Genomic DNA, 19,125 nt, shown 5'->3' on the forward strand with positions numbered 1-19,125 from the left:
TATTAGTATTCTTATTTAGTTTTCTCGATATTGTATACAAAATTTAACATTTAAGATAAAATGTTAGATGTCACATGCCAAAATACATATCTCAACCGTCATTAAGTATGCACTATCAATCTGTGAGATCAGAAGTTGATCCCCTACCCACACATTGGTAAAAAAATGTCACCTAGCATAACCAAATAGTTAAAATATCTATACTATTTTAAAATATCTATAAATTCAAGCTATTACCCCCAATGCATCATACATGTGTAATATTCTAAACAAATTCAAAATTCATAAGGTCAAATATTTAGACCCACTTCTAACCATTTGATTTTTTATATTTGAAAATTAAAGTTAAAAATAAAAAAAAACAAATGGTTCTCAAACAAAGACTTAAAAATTTAAACAAAATAAATATAAAAATCCGAAGGAACAAATAAGGTTTATTTTTTCTTCTCCTGAGATGAACAAAATAAGATTTAAACCTCGAAATACTTGATTGACTTCATATATCGATACCAAATCCTTCTATTTAAAACTTTTAGTACATAAATATCCACGGAACAACTTTGTGATGCGTTAATCAAAGCAATGCCTTAATAAAATAAAACAATAAATGAATAATCAAAAGGGTAATCATTTACAAAAATCAAAACAAACAAACAAAATCATGCATGCCATGGTTAGGAGACAAGAATGATGCAACAGCATTTTCCATTACTTTTCTTTCATTTATTGAAGGTTAACCATAACACGAGCATAAATATAGTTCTAATGGCACCATAACACGAGCATAAATATAGTTCTAATGGCACAAGACACACATTCTTAACTTAAAAAAATTAGAAGTTTAAATCACTCCACCTCAGACTGTTATACTAAAAAAGCTTTTAATAGAACCGCAATTAAATGCTAAATCGAAACAAGAAGCAACTATAGGCAACGATTGTGGATTAAAACATGCAATTTAAAAAATTAAGACTCCGTTTGATAACCATTTTGTTTTTTAAAATTAAACTTATTTCCTACTCATTTCTTACCATGATCTGCATATTTATTATAGGTTGAATTTTTAGTCAAATTCCAAAAACAAAAATAAGTTTATAAAAACTCCGGCTCCATTTGATAACTATTTTGTTTTTGAAAATTAAGCCTAATTCCTCTCTATTTCTTACAATGATCTGCATCCTTCTTAAGTATACTAGTTGAATTCTTGATCAAATTTCAAAAACAAAAACAAGTATTTAAAAGCTACTTTTCTAAGTTCCCAAAATTTGGCTTGGTTTTTTAAATCATTGGTAAAAAGTAGGCTTAATTTTCAAAAATAAAAAACAAAAAATAAAATGATTACCAAATGGGGCCTACATTTTTTAGTTTTCAAATTTTGATTTGGTTTTTAAAACCATGGGTAGAAAGTAGATAAGGAAATTTAGGGGTAGAACTTAGAAGTAGTATCTATAGACTTAATTTTCAAAAACCAAATCCTTACCAAGCGAGATCTAAATGAATAATTTTTTTTTGAAATCAATATTTAGTTGGGGATATTGAAGATCTAATAGAAGGAGAGAGGAGTCATAAAGGTGCAACAGAGAGAATAGAAGGGTGGAGAAAAAGAAAAAGATGGTCAACACTGAAAGGACAAGACATGGGAAAGTGGTAAAAAAGAGAGTAAAACTCAAAACTTCTAATAAAAGACAAGAGCCTTAGTTTATATTATCATCATCTATTTATTTTCTGGACAGGATGACATTTTTACTTGATGCAACAGAGAAAATAAACAATCTGTCTTCCCAGTTTACAGAAACAACAATACTTGCAATATGATGTTTTCTCATCTCTCCATCTCAAAACTCATTTGCCAAAGTCTACATGGTTTCACTTTTTTGATATCTATTACGATATCAATTGAAACCAATCCGCCATTTCACGACAGTTTATAAGTTAACATTGCAGCAAGAATTACTACAGTTGGGAAAGGAATGAAGTCAAAGTTGAGATCAATTTTCGAACACATTAATTAGAGCTTTCAATGGAGTCAATTAAAGAGTCCCAAAGGGCATACCTTTCTGGGCATGCCTTATTAAGCAGAGTTTTCAAATTGTATGTTCTAAGCTTCTCATCCACTTTTGACTTTGGACAATTCTGAAGCATAAAAAATGGAGGAATCAGTCGAGCAATTTGGGTAAAAAGCCTGGATTAATAAAAGTAAATGAAGACGTTGATTCAGAATAATTGAATTTCACCTTGATCAACCACAAGAGATATGCACCAGAACATGTTGCTTGTGCTTGAAAATCCCCAAAGTCTACATTCGAGATAAATGAGCAGGAATTCACAAGATTTAATTCATTTTCTATAAAGAAAGGGATGTCAATTTTTATTCCCCCCCCTTGCTCACAAATTTTGTGATCAGTTGCAAAATGTCTCATCCAACACACCGAAAGGAATCGACGGTGAATCCACAAAGCCTGTCAGAATTGATATCATGCAAGGAAAACAAAGAGGATCAAACTGCCAGCAACAAAGTTTCAAACTCTTTAAAATTGAAAAGGAACACATCGGGAAGAATAAAATGCTCTCAACCATTCATAAACCATCTAGCCAAAGTGCAGATCATATGTAAAAAGTGTACTTAGGTTGATCCAGATACTACTGCAAGTTAGGACTAGAGGAACTAGACTGAAGAGGGGTATATCAAGCAACAAAGTAAATTGACCCTTCAGCAGCTTACTCTGAATATATTCTCCTCCAATTGAATATCTATGAAATCAATCACCTGAGTGTCCAGCTCATAGTCATTTCTAAATTCTAATTGACCCAAAGAAATAATACCCCCCTACCCCCAACAGAAACAGATCGAGAGAGAGAAGTGTGTACCTCTCTTCCAATATATCGCTTTATCAGCATTTCATCCCAATCAAGCTCTTCCTTTCAATATAACAATTAGCAAGACCTTAACAAGCCAGTCGAAAATGGATAAGACAATTAAAGATCATCTTAAACGCAGCAAAAACAGGCACTTGTTATAGAGAACCTTCCTAGGCTTACTATTTATTACTTTTCTGCTACTGTAAGCTCACAGATCTCAAGAACATTCAAACGTCCAACTCTAATAAACAGGAATTTACTCCAAGAGAGACAGAGAACTCAAGTGTTCGGAAAAATAGAATAAAAAGATTCATGTGTGCTAGCATCAGTGAAAAAGTTCATGCAGAAGTAATGTAAGTATCAAAAGCATGAATACACGAAAATGTTGAGATTTAACAGCATTAAAATTCTATTCAAGAGAAAGTAACGGATTTCAATTCTAGTCATTATAGTAAAATTTAAAAGGCTGAACATGATCCTTTTAATAATGGTATTGATTGACTAACAGAGAGTTGGATTTTGGGATTACTAAAATAACATCTATAGACAAATTTACCTTCCACACTTGATAAATGTCAATATTGAAACCAGAACTCATTTCTGTGCAAGTTGATTCCGCTAAAATTTTGAGCATAAGCCGCTGGAGGGGAAAAAAGAAAAGGAAAAGAACTTAGTCATCGGAACTTTCTGACATTTTGAAATAATTTGAGCATTTTAAGATCATTCAGCAGTTTACAGAACTCACTCGACGATAGTGGAAGCAACAATTGTCAGCAACATGCAATGCTGCCCATTTTCTGGTTTCCTCTAACGCATTCAATGCCTGAAGACAGATGTTTTTGGAGTCACCCATAAGAACAATGCAATTGAGCCCAGAAAAACATTTTTCGCAAACAAGATAATAATCCCTACAGAAGGTGCATGCTGTACCTTACTATACCAAATGTGTGAAGAATTAGAAATCTTGACATGTGCTAATAGATTGGCAATTCTTGGAATTCCCATGCAAATTCTCTTTTTCATCCAATAATTACTTGCCATTTTTCAATTTTGAAGGGGTCAATTAATTCATTTTCGGCCAAGGGGGCTGCATGACTCATGGATACAGGACCACCCTCAATTCTATGCAAATGTCTTACAATAACAAATGGTATACCCCAGACTCAGAGATGTCAAACAAGAAAAAAGAAGAAAATCCCACCTGTTCTCTTGACATGTAAGAAACTAACCAGCGTCGATGATTCCACGCACGATAATTCATTTTTGACATCTACACCATAATGAAATTGACTTAGATGAGACAAAGTTCCTACTGTTACAGTATGGTAGTAACAAGGGATCAGTGACAATCTATTGTTCGAACATAATTGCAGCATGCAAAAAGAGTTCAAAATAAATAAGCATCTTTCGGCAAGAATTTAACAAGACTTACAGATCTAAAATCTAGAACTCTGCTATGAAACGACCAAGCCCGGCAATTTATTAGACCCCAGTGATGTATCTGTTTGCAGTTTAACAGCCTAGGGGAAAGGCTCTTAAATACCAACCATTTAGGACCTCTAGAAGGCATGAGCAGCACACTTCCTCAAAATTCTAGCTTTGCTCTTTAGAAGGCAACCATTTAGCATCTCAAGTAGCCGCTCATCCAGGTATCTAGGCAAGCCAAAGGACAACCCAAAGTCCTTCAGGTGGAAGGCCCAACCCCTTGAAGCGAACTGAGGTGGAGGAAAGATCATCCAAGAATTCCCCACCTAATAAACAGCAGCTACTCCTACTGTGATCATTCAGTAACACTTCTACTCCAACTGGGACTGGGACCTTCAAGGGAGAGACCAAAAATTCTGAATGCTTCCAGCTGTCTCAACAGAACAGTACATTTTTCACTAGTTTTCTGTTTGTTGTGGGGATTTTTAGTAAAATTGCAGGTGAAATCTGAGTGGATACTTGCATAATAAAAGTCTGATCAACAAACACTCACAAAGACAGAATTAATCTAATTGCCTCCTGAAACTCCTCTCCCGATCTCTCAACCCTTCTAAAGATTCTACTATTCCTTTCAAGTCAAATGCCCAACTTAATAGCAAAGAAGTCTGCCACAAGACTGACTTCATCGCTAGGGCAGCTATTCCTAAATAAACTTTGCATTTCTCCATATTATTGAGTAGGGGTTGACAGGGAATGATAAAATTAGGAAAGATAAAATTCCATGCCAATCAATTTCCAAGTTCTGGGAGCTCTTTAGTTGAGTTATATATTAGAACATTTGCTTCCATTGAGAAAGAATGAAATGATACAAGGCATATAAATAAGCAAGCCCACGAAAACCCCACTAAAGGAAGGTTTCCAACTAAGTAAAATGTTACCAAGAGAATAATTACATAAAGTCTTTGAAACTGAAGCCCAAAAAAAAAACATGCTTTCAGTGGGAGCTCTTTAGTTGAGTTTTTAGCATCCTATGTTGAGTGTGATCTTTTACAGCCCTTGTTCCATGTTTGATTAAAATTAAAAGTTAGAGGAAAAAAGTAATGGCTCAATCTTAAATTGGAAGTCATTGTGAAGTCTATGAATAATCCTCCAGAGGAACAGCAATAAACAGAATGCATGTCATACAGATTCACTTTACAAAGAAAGTTAAGTGAACCTCCAAATTTTAGTAATATGCAGGTCCTTGAACCTCAGCTATTCTTTCCACTAGCTCAGATTCTTTCTTCAAAATTTCTTCTACAGTATAGCCTTTTTCCACAAGCAGCTTGATCACCCACCGCCTGCCAAGAACTGACGTGCTTAATCTTTTTAAGAAAATTAGGAAACTCATCATTATTATTATTATTTTATCGAGGTTGTAAAAAATAATACACAAAATATCGCATTCCCTACATAAGCTTGCAAAAATATTCCACAATTAGAACTAAATACAAAAGGAGGATGATTAAAGAACAAATTAGATAAGGGAACACCATGAGGAATGATAAAATTTGGTCATCTCAAAAACTTTGTCCCACTCATTCTGTATCATTAAACAGTACAAGCTTAAAAACATTTTGATAAAGCAAAAAAACCCTACGATATACCAATGCAGCAACTCCTTCAAGGAATAAAGAAAATTTGTTTATTGTAAAAGAATTGAAGCCTATAAAATGCAGCCATAAAGAAAAGGGTTGGGTTTCTTATTAATAAAACTATCCCCAATTAGAGTGCCTGAAGGGTAATAATATCCCATCCACAAACATGATAAACTTGCAACAATTTCTGAATCCATACCTATGGCTCCATGCTTGTTCACTCTTGGGGAAATATGAAAGTACAAGCTTTGACAAGAGGAGTTCATCCAAATACATCGAGAGATTTTGTTTCTTTGACAATATGAATTTCCTGCAGGTTATATACATGGTACAATCAGAAGAGATGGTTCCTATTCCAATTTACACCACGAGATAGCAAGTCAATGAAATTTCTAAACCAAAGGAGGCCCGGTTCTTTGGTTTAATTTTGGAATAACTACTGTTACCAATATAAGTTTGATGTTTCTTATTCCATTCTAAAATAAGCCATGGTCCTTCCATTTAAATAAGCAACAGATCTTTCACCGATAGGCTAGGGCATACTATCTTTTGCTCCTAAAGTGAATTGCTTGTAACAAACTAGTAGTTGAACACTTGGATTTATACTTCCAAATTTAGAACTAAACTCTTAAAAAGGGAAGTAGGACATGGTGATAGACAATAAAATAATTATAATAAATAATTAGCATTTCAACATTGGGAAAAGGTAAACCAAATAAGAAACAAGCAAAAACCTTGAATTCCAAGCAGTGCCAAAATCGCAGCTCAGCAACAAAAGAGCCCTGCTATACTTCATGACATCACTTTCAACAATGTTCAATGAATTTGATAATCCACATGAAGAATTTCCAGCCACAGTTTGATCATCTTGGTTGCAAGAGCTCCTATATTTCCTAGTAGCAGCCATAAATGAGTCTCTAGTTGCTATATACAAAGGATGAAGGATTTGCGTTGATATGCCTAACTTATGATCTTGTAGCCAAAAATCTGAATTTTCGTTCCCCGTAATTCCAGAGGTAGCACTTTTAGAGTTGCCTACCTCTTCATTCAATTTGACAAACTGGGATGGATGTACAAATCCAATCTCATCGCTGGATTCATGCAATAGTAGGGCAGAAAGAAGGTCAATCAATAACCAAATATGACAAGACTCGAACAACAAAAATTATGTACTAGTATTCAAAGAAATGCTATCTCCATGATCGAACAAATTTGGTTTCGAATCTGTGGAGTATCAGAACTTGTCAATAGGATAATTTCCCAATTTCAACAAAATGAAACTTCTCTACAACTATAACTGTAACTAGACGTTAATTTTGTATTCCGCTACGACGATCTTAAGACCATAACTAACAAAAGGTTTTTTCCTCATCATGAGACGATAAATTACAAGAATTTTCGGTGAAATCAAACTCTAACAAAGGAAAATCTAACTTTTGTAATTGGATACTTACATCAGAGGGTCAGATTGTAAAATTCGTTCGAACTGGCTCAGCAAATCCGCGGCTTTCGCTTCAAAATCAGTATTTTCAGCCATTTTTGTGTTTCTTTTGTCTGCCTTGAGAGAGATTTGAAAGCAAAGACCATGTATACGGAAAATTTCATAAAATACCCCAAAATAATAATAATAATAAACTTTTTTACCATTGACCAATTGCTAATAATATTTATTACTATGAACCTTTTTATCATGTGAAATACCAAATTTATCCTTAAATTTAAAACTTTTACTCAATCAGCCTATTTTATGAAAAATTGTACAAAATGACCCAAAAAGTAAAAACTTTTCTATGACCGACACCTTTATAAAAACTTGTTATTGACGTTTTTGACATGTGAAACACCACTTTTGCCTTCAATATTAAATTATCTCTTCTCTTATATTACCAATGTCTCTTTTGCTTTTCCCTTCCAACAACAAAACAACAATTCAAAGTCATTTAAAACTAAAGATGCTTTAACATTTTGTTTATTTTATAAGCATGGTTGATAAAATGTGAAAAATCCTATGAAAATAAGTGGTCATTTAGTTAAAATGGAGTTGAATCGATAAAGATATGACAAAACAAAATTATAGTTTCGTAGAAAAAGTGTGCGATCGCCGATATCAGCATATACGATCTCTGACATCAATGTACGTGATCATTTACATTAGCATATGCAATTGCTGGCATCAACGTAAACGATTGTTGACATCAGCGTATGTAATTGCTTACATTAGCTTACGCGATCACTCACTTTTCTTTTTGCAAATTTGCTTTGGTCATATCTTCATTGATATAATTTGTTTTTACTAAATGACAACTTATTACTCTAAAATTAAATTTTATCTAAGTTTAAATGTTATAATCCCATTTGTATTCATGATTTTTTAGCATTTTGCTCAATATACAAGCATAATCGGAAAGAACACAAAAAAAATATGAAAACGAGTGGTCGTTTAGCTAAAACGTAGCTGTATCGACAAAGATATGACAAAAACAAAACTATTGTTCGTGCAGAAAAGGGGGCGATCGTTGACGTCATGGTAGGCGATCGCTTACATCATGGTGGGTGATTACTGACCTCATGGAGGGCAACTACTTTCCAATTTTGTTTTTGTTATATTTTCATCGATACAACTCCGTTTTAGCTAAATGATCACTCATTTTCATACGTTTTTTCATGTTATTTCTGATTATGCTTATAAATTGAGAAAAAAATGCTAAAAGAATAATGAATATAAATTACATCATAACATTTAAACTTAGATAAAATTTACCTTTAGATAATAAAGCCAAAGATTATTTAAGTTTTTATTGAGTTTACATGCATAGTTGGAAAGAACATGAAAAACAGTATAAAAACGAGTGGGCATTTAGCAAAAAGGGAATTATATCTATGAAAATATGAACAAAACAAAATTGCAAAACGAAAACTGGAGCGATCACGTATGTTGATGTGAGTGATCACATATGCTGATGTAAGCGATTGCTTATGCTAATGTGAGCGATCGTATATATTGATGTGTCAGTGAACACATACTTTTTCTACACAAACGATAATTTTGTCTTTGTCATATCTTTGTTGATACAACTTCGTTTTAACTAAACGAACACTCATTTTCAAACAATTTTTTGTGTTCTTTCCAACGATGCTTATAACGTAAGCAAAATGTTAAAGTATCTTTAGTTTTAAATGACTTTGAAATTTCATTTTGTTGTTGTTGGAAGGGAAGAGCAAAAGAGACGTAGGTAATACAAGGGAGAGAAGAGAGCATTAATATCAAGGATAAAAGTGGTATTTCACATGCCAAAAGTATCAATAACAAACAAGTTTTTAAAAAGAGGTCAATCATAGAAAAAGCGTTTTGGGCATTTTGTACATTTTTCCTTATCTTCTTTCTCTTTCAATGATTTCTTCAGCGATTAATAACATATGTATTCAATGCAATACTAATATTCCACCAAAGCATTTATTCTCAACTAACATTCTACCAACAGCATTGAATACAATTGATAACAAGAATGGGATAAGTAATGGAAGGTCACTCTCAGTTATTCACCTTATTTTGAACTTCCAACTTCTTCTCCCATTGTTTTCTCAGAGTTTCAATCCAACATTCTCATTGTTGATCTCTTTCATCTTCGTTCAGTTCATTTTGTCTTTGGGTATAGAGCAAGATTGCTCGTCAGAGAATGTAAGTGTTTATGAAATATTCTTCCTCCAGGATCGCTTTCATAAAGATAGAAGATCGCTCACCATAATGTAAGCGATCATTTAGTATTATGTAAACGATCACTTATATACAACTAAATGATTGCTTAAATTAATATAGGCAATCACTTATTACTTACTTGGCGATCATTTATTACTTACTGAGTGATCGCTTACTACTTACAAGGCAATCAATTACTTTAATAGCAATTCGAATCCAATTGTCAATTTTCTGATTACAGATCAATGACACTATTTCGTATCTTTGTATGATTTGGTGGTGAATGGGATCAGTCCGGAAGCAATTATGTTGGGGGCATATGAATGGTCTGAAGGTTGGAAATGATATAACTTGTAGTGAATTAGTGAGTATTTTGCACCAATGACTGAATATCAATTCAGATATGTTTGATATACACATCAAATGTTGTTACAATCTATTGGTCCAAGCTCCCCCAATTGACATAGTCAACAATGAAGACCTTAACTTTTTTTTTAAAAGGGAGTGATGCATCTCGAACGTCTTGTTTGTATCAGTTACACCTCCTGAAAGTCATGAAGTAGACACAGATAATATGTACCAGCAGCGCAATCCAACAATTCAAACCATTCCAACCAGTCAAAACTTTGGGTTTGCAACCATTCCAACACATAATATTCCCATCCTGTCTTCACTAGATGAGAATATTAAACCATGTAACCTAGAGGATGATAGAAATGAAGCTTGGATTAGTCACAACATCCAATCTAGATGTACTCCACAATATGATACTACCCATGTGGTAACACCGAAAATGTGTTATCTTGTTTCACTTAATTCGAGGTTGTACTGTGTTTAATGTGTTTTTTTTAGTGTTTTTACAGGTTTTGGGTGCCTGGGAGGTAGAATCGACCATTCTGGGCTGTTTGAGGTTAATTTGGAGCAATTAGGAGTGAAATTGAGCATATGGGCTTCAAAGGATGTAAAATGATCAAAATGCCCCCGAGGAGAACATTGCAACGCTCTACATAGCGTAATGTTACGCTCAAAGGAAGAGAATGCTATTTTGGAGAAAATGAAGACAGCATCGCGATGCTACTCTATGGTGTCGTGATGCTACGTACTTTGATAGCAAGGTTAGAGGCATGCACGACCTCGAGCGTTGCACGCAACATTACGATGCTGCCAGACTTATGCTTTGACAAGGGCTCCACAGTGCTATCCCAAGTTCCACGATGCTGCGCAACTTGTATAAATGACCTTCTTTGATTTTTAAGGCAATTTATCACCTCTCATTTGGTTCCCAACCGAATTTCTTCCACTTTTCTCTCTTCCACTTGTATTTTTCTTCCTTTCTCTTATGTAATTAATGGAACAATACTGAAATTTGTCCTCTCCACCTCCATGGGAAGGTAAGTTCTAGCTATTTTCTAGTTTAGACGATTTTGGAACAATGTAACTCTTGGGAATTTGTTTGAATGTAATCTTTCGTCTTGACTATGGGTTTCATTCTGATTTTTAATGTTTATGAATGACATGATTTTGTTATTGATTGATAGCTAATGCTTTATTATGTGATTTGAATACTTTTGAATTAACTAGTAATATATAACATGTAATTGTGGGTTAATCCTTGAGAAGCAATAGGTTAGATAGACTTGCATTTTTTTTTGTCAACAATGAAGAGTATTTTTCTTGTTGACCTAGGGGAAACCATATTGAATATGTAATTAGACGATGGAAATTAAATGTTCATCCTAGCGTAAGCTCTAAAGCATAATGCAGTTGGTTAATCACATTTAGTATGGATTCATCTAGCATGTTTAGCTAATTAGGTAATTGAGACCATTGGTTAGATTTCTAACAATTGGGTTAGACATAGTCAAGAAGGTAAAATTATATTTAGACAATTCAATGATTAAGGTTACATTGGGCAATTCCAATCCTCTAAGCTAGGTTGTTTTATTTAATTGCATTTCTATCTTTACTTTTTTGCAGTTTATTTTCTATGCATTTCCAACCCCCATCCTCCCCCCCAAATTTACCACTTTAACTAAAAAATGTGCTTTGAGGAACTAATATTCTTTGTTTCCCTATGATTCGACCTAAACTTGCCACTTGTACTACTAGTTAGTGTAGATAGTTAGTCTGCGAGATTATAAATATTATTTGATAGGCAGAGAGATGGTTTACGACACCCATTCTTTCATTCCTTCAAATGGCGTCATTGCCGAGGAAGCTAATTAGTTAGAGATCTAACCAATTAGATAGGCAGAGAGATGGTTGCCGAGGAAGTCAATTAGTTAATTTTTAGGTAAAGTTTTTTTTGCTTTGATTTGTTTTATGTTTGTGTCAGTTAAGCATGACCGAATTTCTGAATTGATCTTGGATGTTTGAAAGCCAAGTTGCAGGTCCTGACGATGAGGTAAGTGGGCTTCACTGTCGAATTATCGAGTTAACCTCCTTGGTTGGCCATGTGATGGGAAGGAGTTTGCAACAAGCAAAGGTTTACAAGAGTTGCCTACTCGAGGGACACCCTACACAAGCATGCTTGAGATTGCAGTGGATCCCAACATCACTAGGATTCACCGAAGAGGGGTATTATGGTCATTTGAACCATGATTCTCACCATCCTAGGTGGAAGGAGTTCTTTGACCATTGACACTCAGGATGACAACAAAGCTTGAATAGCCAAGATTTCACAGCACCCAACCTAAGACCTATGCTCAATCGTCTAGTTTAGGTAAGTCTTTAAAGGCTTTGATTATGGAGCTTGTTGACAACAGTTTTGAGTTTCAACAGGACAAGCTCTCTAGGCAATAGAAGTTTGAGCACTTCCAACAGGAAAGTCTTTGCCCTAAGGCAAAGGCTAGAACTAATTTGCAAAGTCTGAGTGACCTTGTTGCTCAGCTTGTAAATTCAGTTAGGAGGCCAGATGAGTCATTGTCAGACTCTTCCTTGGATTTGTCAAAGGCTCAAAAGCATGGTAGTCCATGTTGACTCGGTGGAGGAGGAAGAACCACTTCATCGAGATTCGTACCCATATATGACTTTGGAGTTTCTACTGTATGAACTTGCTAATAGTTTTCTTCCATTTCAGTGGACACTCAAGCTCAACTGCAAAGCATGGCCGACCATGTTGCTCAACTGACTGATATTGTACAGAGATTGGAGAACGTGCTAGAGCAGCTCATTGTTTGTACCTCTGAGGTAGAATTTCTTGTGGAGTGCTACTTTTCTAGTGATGATAAGGACATCACACCATGCTTTCCAGTTTGTGAGGCTAAGGAGGATCCCGAGCCTAAACCCCACGACATCTAAGTGATAGAGCTAGAGGTCAAAAGACCTCGCCCTAGTCTAATGCCTAATATTTCATATATTTTTTTTTTTTTATTTTCATCCTCTAGCTCTCAAAAGTTTGTTGAGTCTTTTCTTTCTTTCAACCATTTTGGGTCACTTGAGTTTTTTTATTCTTTCTTTTTCCCTTTTTTGCTTAATTAAAAAAAAAATACAAATTCGACCTATTTGGTTCTCTTCAAAAGATGAAGAGCCTTATAGTCTTACCGAGCTATATCGACTCATTTAAGAAGGGACTAGAGAAATACCAAAATTTTTTTATGCCTTGAAAGGAAATAGGTCACGTCAAGCAACCGACGTTAAAAAATTTCCCTTTCTGGAGGGAGCCAGGTGAAAATTTTACTACTTTTCTTTACTGCTTTCTAGTTTAACTTCTTATTTTGCTTTTGTAGGAACCCCTAAAAAAGAAGAAGATCAATTCAAGGGCAAACCCTCTTACTTCATCTCAAATACTACTTTCTTGAAAATTTCATCAGGGGAAGTTTTTTTGTTCCCTTGACTCTTTTATTTCATTGGGCTTATATTAGAGATATATTGCAGACAATATATCATTTTAAGTTGGTGGTGGGGTATAGATCTGATGGGGTCCTTAAGCGCTATACTCAGACAATGTTTGTGTGCTTGAATTCCTTGCTTTATCTTTTGGTTTGTTTGTTATGATGAAGAGTTGTGACACACTCTCTTTGTGATTAGATTTGTATGAGATGATGTTTGAAGATTATAATCATGATTTTTAACCCGTTTTAATACAATTTCTTATCTCTCATGCATCTTTAGGTCCTTTATCTAACAAGATTATATCATATTCTTGTTCAATAAAGCTGTTATTGAAAATCTTTAGTAAATTTAAATTCTAAATTCATTAATCCAATAAACTAAGGATCCGAGGCTATTAAGTTCAAGTTTGAACTTTATGTAGTGACATAAATGTGGATCAAGTTCAAATATATAGCCAAAATGGTCTATAGTATATGAATAAGATTGGACGCCTTATTCTGGGGACACTATGGATGCGGTCCATTTTGTAGTTAGTACAAACGATGTGATCCTAAACCGTTCATGTGGAGACATGAAACTGGGGGTATCCTATGTAAAGAGTTTACATAAGACTGAACCATGAAATAGTCACTTTTAATGTTCTAAACGTCGTTTAATATATAAAACTGACTATTTCGTTAATTGATGACCTAGGTAACTTAATCTTAATCTTGAGCTAACTATGAACTTCTATTCACTCGGAATTATCCTTAGATCTACATAGGTGAGGGCAGCTCATTATCGTTGGCCCAATAAGCCTCCCATTTCAGGGGTAAGATCAGGTGGATAGCTGGAAAAATAGGGTGCAAGACAGAATTCACTCCTACCTGTTATAGGGATAGTAGATAGGTTGTTCATTTTAGTACTGAATCCAGGTCTTGAACAAGGGGCCCCACCCTCTCCTTGGCCCGAGAGGGATTCGGTTTATAGGTTGGACCTTAAACCAATTGTTCATTAGAGAATCAGTGGAACTTAAGGAATAAGACGTAGTCTCGGGGGTAAAACGGTTTTTATGACCTAGCTGAGATTATGAACAACCTGTGAAGGATTAGCTTGCTAATCATGGTTATATCATATGGACACAAATATATCTATAGTGAGGGGAGTGCAACTACGGGACTATAGTGGAATGACCCGTGAGTTAACGAATGTTGATTAGCTCCATCTAAAGAGTTTAGCCAACTAATCTCGGATAGTTGGAGCCCATGATCTATAGGTCCATTAAGTTCCCCTACTAGCTCATATGGAATAAACTTAGAACAATATGATAGAATAATTTGAATTATTCGAATTAGGTGAAGAGAGATAAACTGATAAGTATGTGTGATATAATGGTCGTTTTTTCAGTTTAAAGATACAACTTTAATATTTAAACGTGATTTAAATATCAAGAATATGAATACGTTCATATTCGGAAGCTCGAAAATAATGGAAATGGTTAAAGATGTAAAAAATCAAAGAGTTGATTTTTTACTTTGAAAAATCAAACTTTGACCGATCTTATATTCAAATGTGATTTGAATTTTGAGAAAATTAATGCGGATTCATGCTCAGGAGGTCAAAATTAGTCAACACGGAAAAAAAATATAAAAAGTCAAAATGTCGACTTTTCGGTGAAAGTTTGACTTTGACAAAATGACTATTTTGCCCTTTGACTAAAGTTAGTGGGAAAATCCAAACTTTTGTTGGATAATTCCACTAATAAGATAGTGGCCTAGGTGTTGGCTTATAGTGGAGACATCAAGCCCACTTAAATAGTGGATTTTGAGGTGTTGGGTTTTTATGAATTTGTTTTATGCAATTTTGTATGGCTTTTTTCTATAAATTTGGGCTTTCAATTTGGATAAAAGACTTTTGACATTTTGCCAAAATTGTTTTCTAAATTTGGGCTGGAAAAAATCACCATTTTTTGAGAAAAATTCAAAACCCAAAAATCCATCTTCTATTTCCATCTCTTTCTCTCTCTTGGGTTCTTCATCCATCGGGTCCCACAACCCGGTTCTGAGTCCAGAGGATAGTAGGTCAGTTCTAGTGGTTTTCCAGTTCATGATCGAGCGAAGATAGAAGAGTTTCGGAAGCTTCAAAGGTAATATTTAAAAAAAAACCCAATTAATTAATTTAGGGTTGTATGTTAATTTTGTGCAATTAGAGTAAAATTGATCCTCATTTCCGCTGCGCATGCCGATTTTTTCAACAGTGTTATGTGACTAAAAACTCAACCTAGCAATGCACACCTTTTTTAGCCAAACTCTTGTTTTGTATTGTAAAAGCCAAATGTAGAGTAAATAAAAGAAAGCTTGTAAAAAGGCAAAGCATGTTGTAGAGTAAAAGTAAGTTTCTATGTTATTTTTTAAGGGGATTACTCCTATTTTTTGGGGTCATGATTAACTCGGGGCGGTTATCCACCCATAGTTTCCCTCTATGCTAAAGTACCCCTGAGGAATGAGTAAGTTTCGGCACCTTGTTTGGAGACGTTGCTCGTAGTTGGATGTCTTTTACGTAACCCCATGTGGGCAAGCCAAAACGAAGGATAACTTCTTGTTTTGCTTTAGATAATATTTCCTCTTTTGTGTAAAGTAAGAAGATTGCGAAAAGGATAAAAATAGAATAAAAGTGAGGTTCCTTTAAGAATACAAATTTGACCTATCTGGTTCTCTTCAAAAGATGAAGAGCTTTATAGCCTTACTGAGCTATATCGACTCATTTAAGAATGGAACAGAGAAATACCATAATTTTTTTATGCCTTGACAGGGGATAGGTCACGTTAAGCAATTGACGTTAAAAATTTGCCCTTCCTAGAGGGAGCCAGGTGAAATACTACTTTCCTTTACTGCTTTCTAGTTTAACTTCTTGTTTTGCTTTTGTAGGAACCCCTAACAAGAAGAAGAATATCAATTTAAGGGCGAGCACTCTTGACAAAAAAGGTAGAAGCGCGTATGACCTCGAGCGTTGCAATGCTGTGAGGCTTACGCTTTGGAGTGTCGCAACGCTGTCAGCTGGTATAAATGACCTTCTTTGATTTTTAGGGTAGTATATCACCTCCCATGGCCTTCAGCCGAATTCCTTCCACTTGTATTTTCTTCCTTTCTCTCATGTAATTAATGGAACGATGCAAGAATTTGTCATTTCCACCTCCATAGGAAGGTAAGTTCTAGTTATTTTCTAGTTTAGAGGATTTTGGAACAATGTAAATCTTGGGACTTTTGTTTGAATGTAATCTTTCATCTTGGCTATGGGTTTTCATTCTAAATTTTAATATTTATGAATGATATGATTTTTTTATTGATTCACAACCAATGCTTTATTATGCGATTTGAATGCTTTTGAATTGACTTGCAATATGTGACATATAATTATGAGTTAATCATTGAGAAGCAATAGGTTAGATAGGCTTGCATTTTTGTTGTCTATAACGAAGAGTATTTTTCCTATTAACCTAGGGGAAACCGTATTGAATATTTTATTAGACGATGAAAATTAAATGTTCATCCTAATGTAATGCAGTTGGTAATCATGTTTCGTATGGATTCATCTAGCATGTTTAGCTAATTAGGTAATTATGACCATTAGTTGGATTTCCAACCAATTGGGCTAGGCATAGTCAAGAAGGTAAAATTATATTTACACAATTCGATGATCAAGGTTACATTGGGCAATTTCGATCATGTAAGCTAGGTCATTTCATTTAATTGCATTTCTATCTTTACTTTCGTGCAGCTTATTTTATATGCATTTCCAATTATCCAATCCACACCAAACCCCCTCCTCCCATTTACATCTTTAACTAAAAATGCACTTCGAGGAATGATAGGTCTTGTAAAGAGCTATGTTTTGTGTTGAAATACGTTGAATTAGCCCTAAGGGCATTTTTGTAATTTTTGTTATATTTGCTAAATTAGGGTTTCACCTCATTCTATTTATATCTGAGGTTGGTTCTATTGTAAATATGACATTAAAATAATAAGTCCTTTTCTACCGTGGTTTTTCTTCCCTGAATTAGGGTTTTCCACGTAAACTCCTTGTGTCGTCTTCTTTTCTTCTATTTTCAATATGGTATCAGAGCAAGGTGATGAAACCCTAGCCCCGATAGAAGAAACTTAGTCATCAAACTTGAATAAGTTGAGGTCACGCTGCCACTAATTGAGGCTCTGTGATATCAAGCACAGTATGACCACTACCTCCGAAACCATCATTCTCAGGTGGCTCAGCCGAACAGATCACTGCTAGGCGAGACCGAACAGCAGGCTGGTGGGCTTGCCCAGCTGGCACATCGAATGGCTTCCCAGTCTCAGCCGTTCCAATCGCAACACCATCGAGGAAGGTCACGCTTTCCACCGGCGCACGCAAAACTGGTCACAACGATACGGAACTCTCGACTTCGCATCAGCCGACGCACGCGAACGGATCACAACTGATCGGTCCTTCGACTTTGCACGCAACCGTCTTCAGCCCAACACGTTCCCCACGTTCAGCCAACCGGTGCACGCGATTGATCTCAGCACCGATCGTACCTTGGCGTCGCAACAGAAACCGGATCTACACCAGAACGGTCACTGGGTTTGCATACAGCTGCCGGGTCGGGTTAGATCGGCGCGATTTCTTCAACCTCGTAGCCGATCACCGAGCCTTCTGTTCGTTACCTACCATCATAGCCGTCTGGGAGCAGCGCTGGTCACGGGTTGCCGAACTTTGCCGCTGGTGGACTTTCGACAGTAGCTTCTTCACAGTACCATGGTGGACAGCTTCTTCCTCATGTATATCCAGTTCAGCCCCAGTTTCGAATGGGTGATTCCATTGAAGACAATCCCATGTTTTTTAGACAGAAAAATTCCAGATCTGAATCTCATGGGGAACTCCAACAAAAATTAGTTAGTCTCCAGCAACAGATGGTCGCCCTGGGAGCCAGATTGAATGGCCATGATTCTTCTCTGATGTATTCAGAAAATCCGGTATCAATGTTTCCTACTCTTCCAACTTTTAATTTTTTATCTGGAACAATTGGAAATTCTGCAGGAATGATCACGGGAGAGAGTTGAATGGGCAAAATTACTTCTCTTGGTCCCAAACAATTAAAATGGTTCTTGAGGGACGTCATAAGTTTGGATATTTAACTGGAGAGATACCACGACTGAATCCTGGGGATCCTCAAGAGCGTGTCTGGAAGGCAGAGGATTCATTGTTATGGCAAGAAATGGATCTATGTCGGGAGATCATCTGGAACTGCCCATAAGATGGAATTCAATACTCCAAGATAGAAGAGGTTGAGCGTGTGTATGATTTTCTTGCCGGGATGCACCCTAAATTTGATACAGTTCGTAGTAGAATACTAGGGCAGAAACCAATTCCGTCTCTCATGGAGGTCTGTTCAGAGGTTAGATTGGAAGAAGATAGATTGAGTGCAATGAACGGGTCGGGTGTTACCACTGTAGAGTCAGCTGCCTTCGGGGTAAAGTCCGCTGGAGCTGATGGTGACAAGTAGAATAGTAAAACACCCCCAGTTTGTGAACATTGCAATAAACAGTGGCACACGAAGGATCAGTGCTGGAAATTGCATGGTCGCCCTCCAAATGGTAAATGTTGCCCTCCGAATGACAAGTCGAAATCTGGGCGTGCTCTAGTGGGTGAATCAGTTGA

General features: G+C 35.7%; 1 protein-coding gene across 5 annotated transcripts; it reads right to left on the bottom strand.

Moving 5' to 3' along the window:
• Positions 1 to 1,673: 1,673 nt before the first annotated feature.
• LOC120080039 (protein prenyltransferase alpha subunit repeat-containing protein 1) lies at positions 1,674 to 7,525 on the bottom strand. Of its 5 annotated transcripts, none has more exons than XM_039034579.1 (11): positions 7,376 to 7,525; positions 6,656 to 7,012; positions 6,121 to 6,231; positions 5,534 to 5,648; positions 4,061 to 4,129; positions 3,605 to 3,682; positions 3,416 to 3,499; positions 2,869 to 2,919; positions 2,390 to 2,459; positions 2,235 to 2,296; positions 1,674 to 2,133 (listed from the first exon to the last, which is right to left on the bottom strand). In XM_039034579.1, exons 1-11 carry the CDS (start codon positions 7,456 to 7,458, stop codon positions 2,005 to 2,007), a joined length of 1,209 nt encoding a protein of 402 aa, XP_038890507.1. In that variant the 5' UTR covers positions 7,459 to 7,525; the 3' UTR covers positions 1,674 to 2,004. The 5 variants fall into 5 exon arrangements, with proteins under 5 accessions (XP_038890507.1, XP_038890505.1, XP_038890508.1 ...); XM_039034577.1 differs by having other exon boundaries at positions 1,674 to 1,953; positions 2,054 to 2,133; positions 2,235 to 2,459; XM_039034580.1 differs by having other exon boundaries at positions 2,235 to 2,459; positions 6,656 to 6,814; positions 6,961 to 7,012; positions 7,376 to 7,465.
• Between the last annotated feature and the right edge of the window lie 11,600 nt (positions 7,526 to 19,125).

This window comes from Benincasa hispida, chromosome 6, assembly GCF_009727055.1.
Source record: "Benincasa hispida cultivar B227 chromosome 6, ASM972705v1, whole genome shotgun sequence".
Taxonomy (NCBI): domain Eukaryota; kingdom Viridiplantae; phylum Streptophyta; class Magnoliopsida; order Cucurbitales; family Cucurbitaceae; genus Benincasa; species Benincasa hispida.

Bases quoted from the DNA above. Each gene is read 5' to 3' on its own strand.
- LOC120080039 (XM_039034576.1), bottom strand. From the start codon at position 7,458: ATGGCTGAAAATACTGATTTTGAAGCGAAAGCCGCGGATTTGCTGAGC. The intron at 5,649-6,120 runs GTATGGATTCAG...TTTCTTAAAAAG, and splicing joins GAACAAGCATGGAGCCATAG to ATTAAGCACGTCAGTTCTTG. The intron at 4,130-5,533 runs GTTCAAGGACCT...ATTATGGTGTAG, and splicing joins TAGTGGAAAGAATAGCTGAG to ATGTCAAAAATGAATTATCG.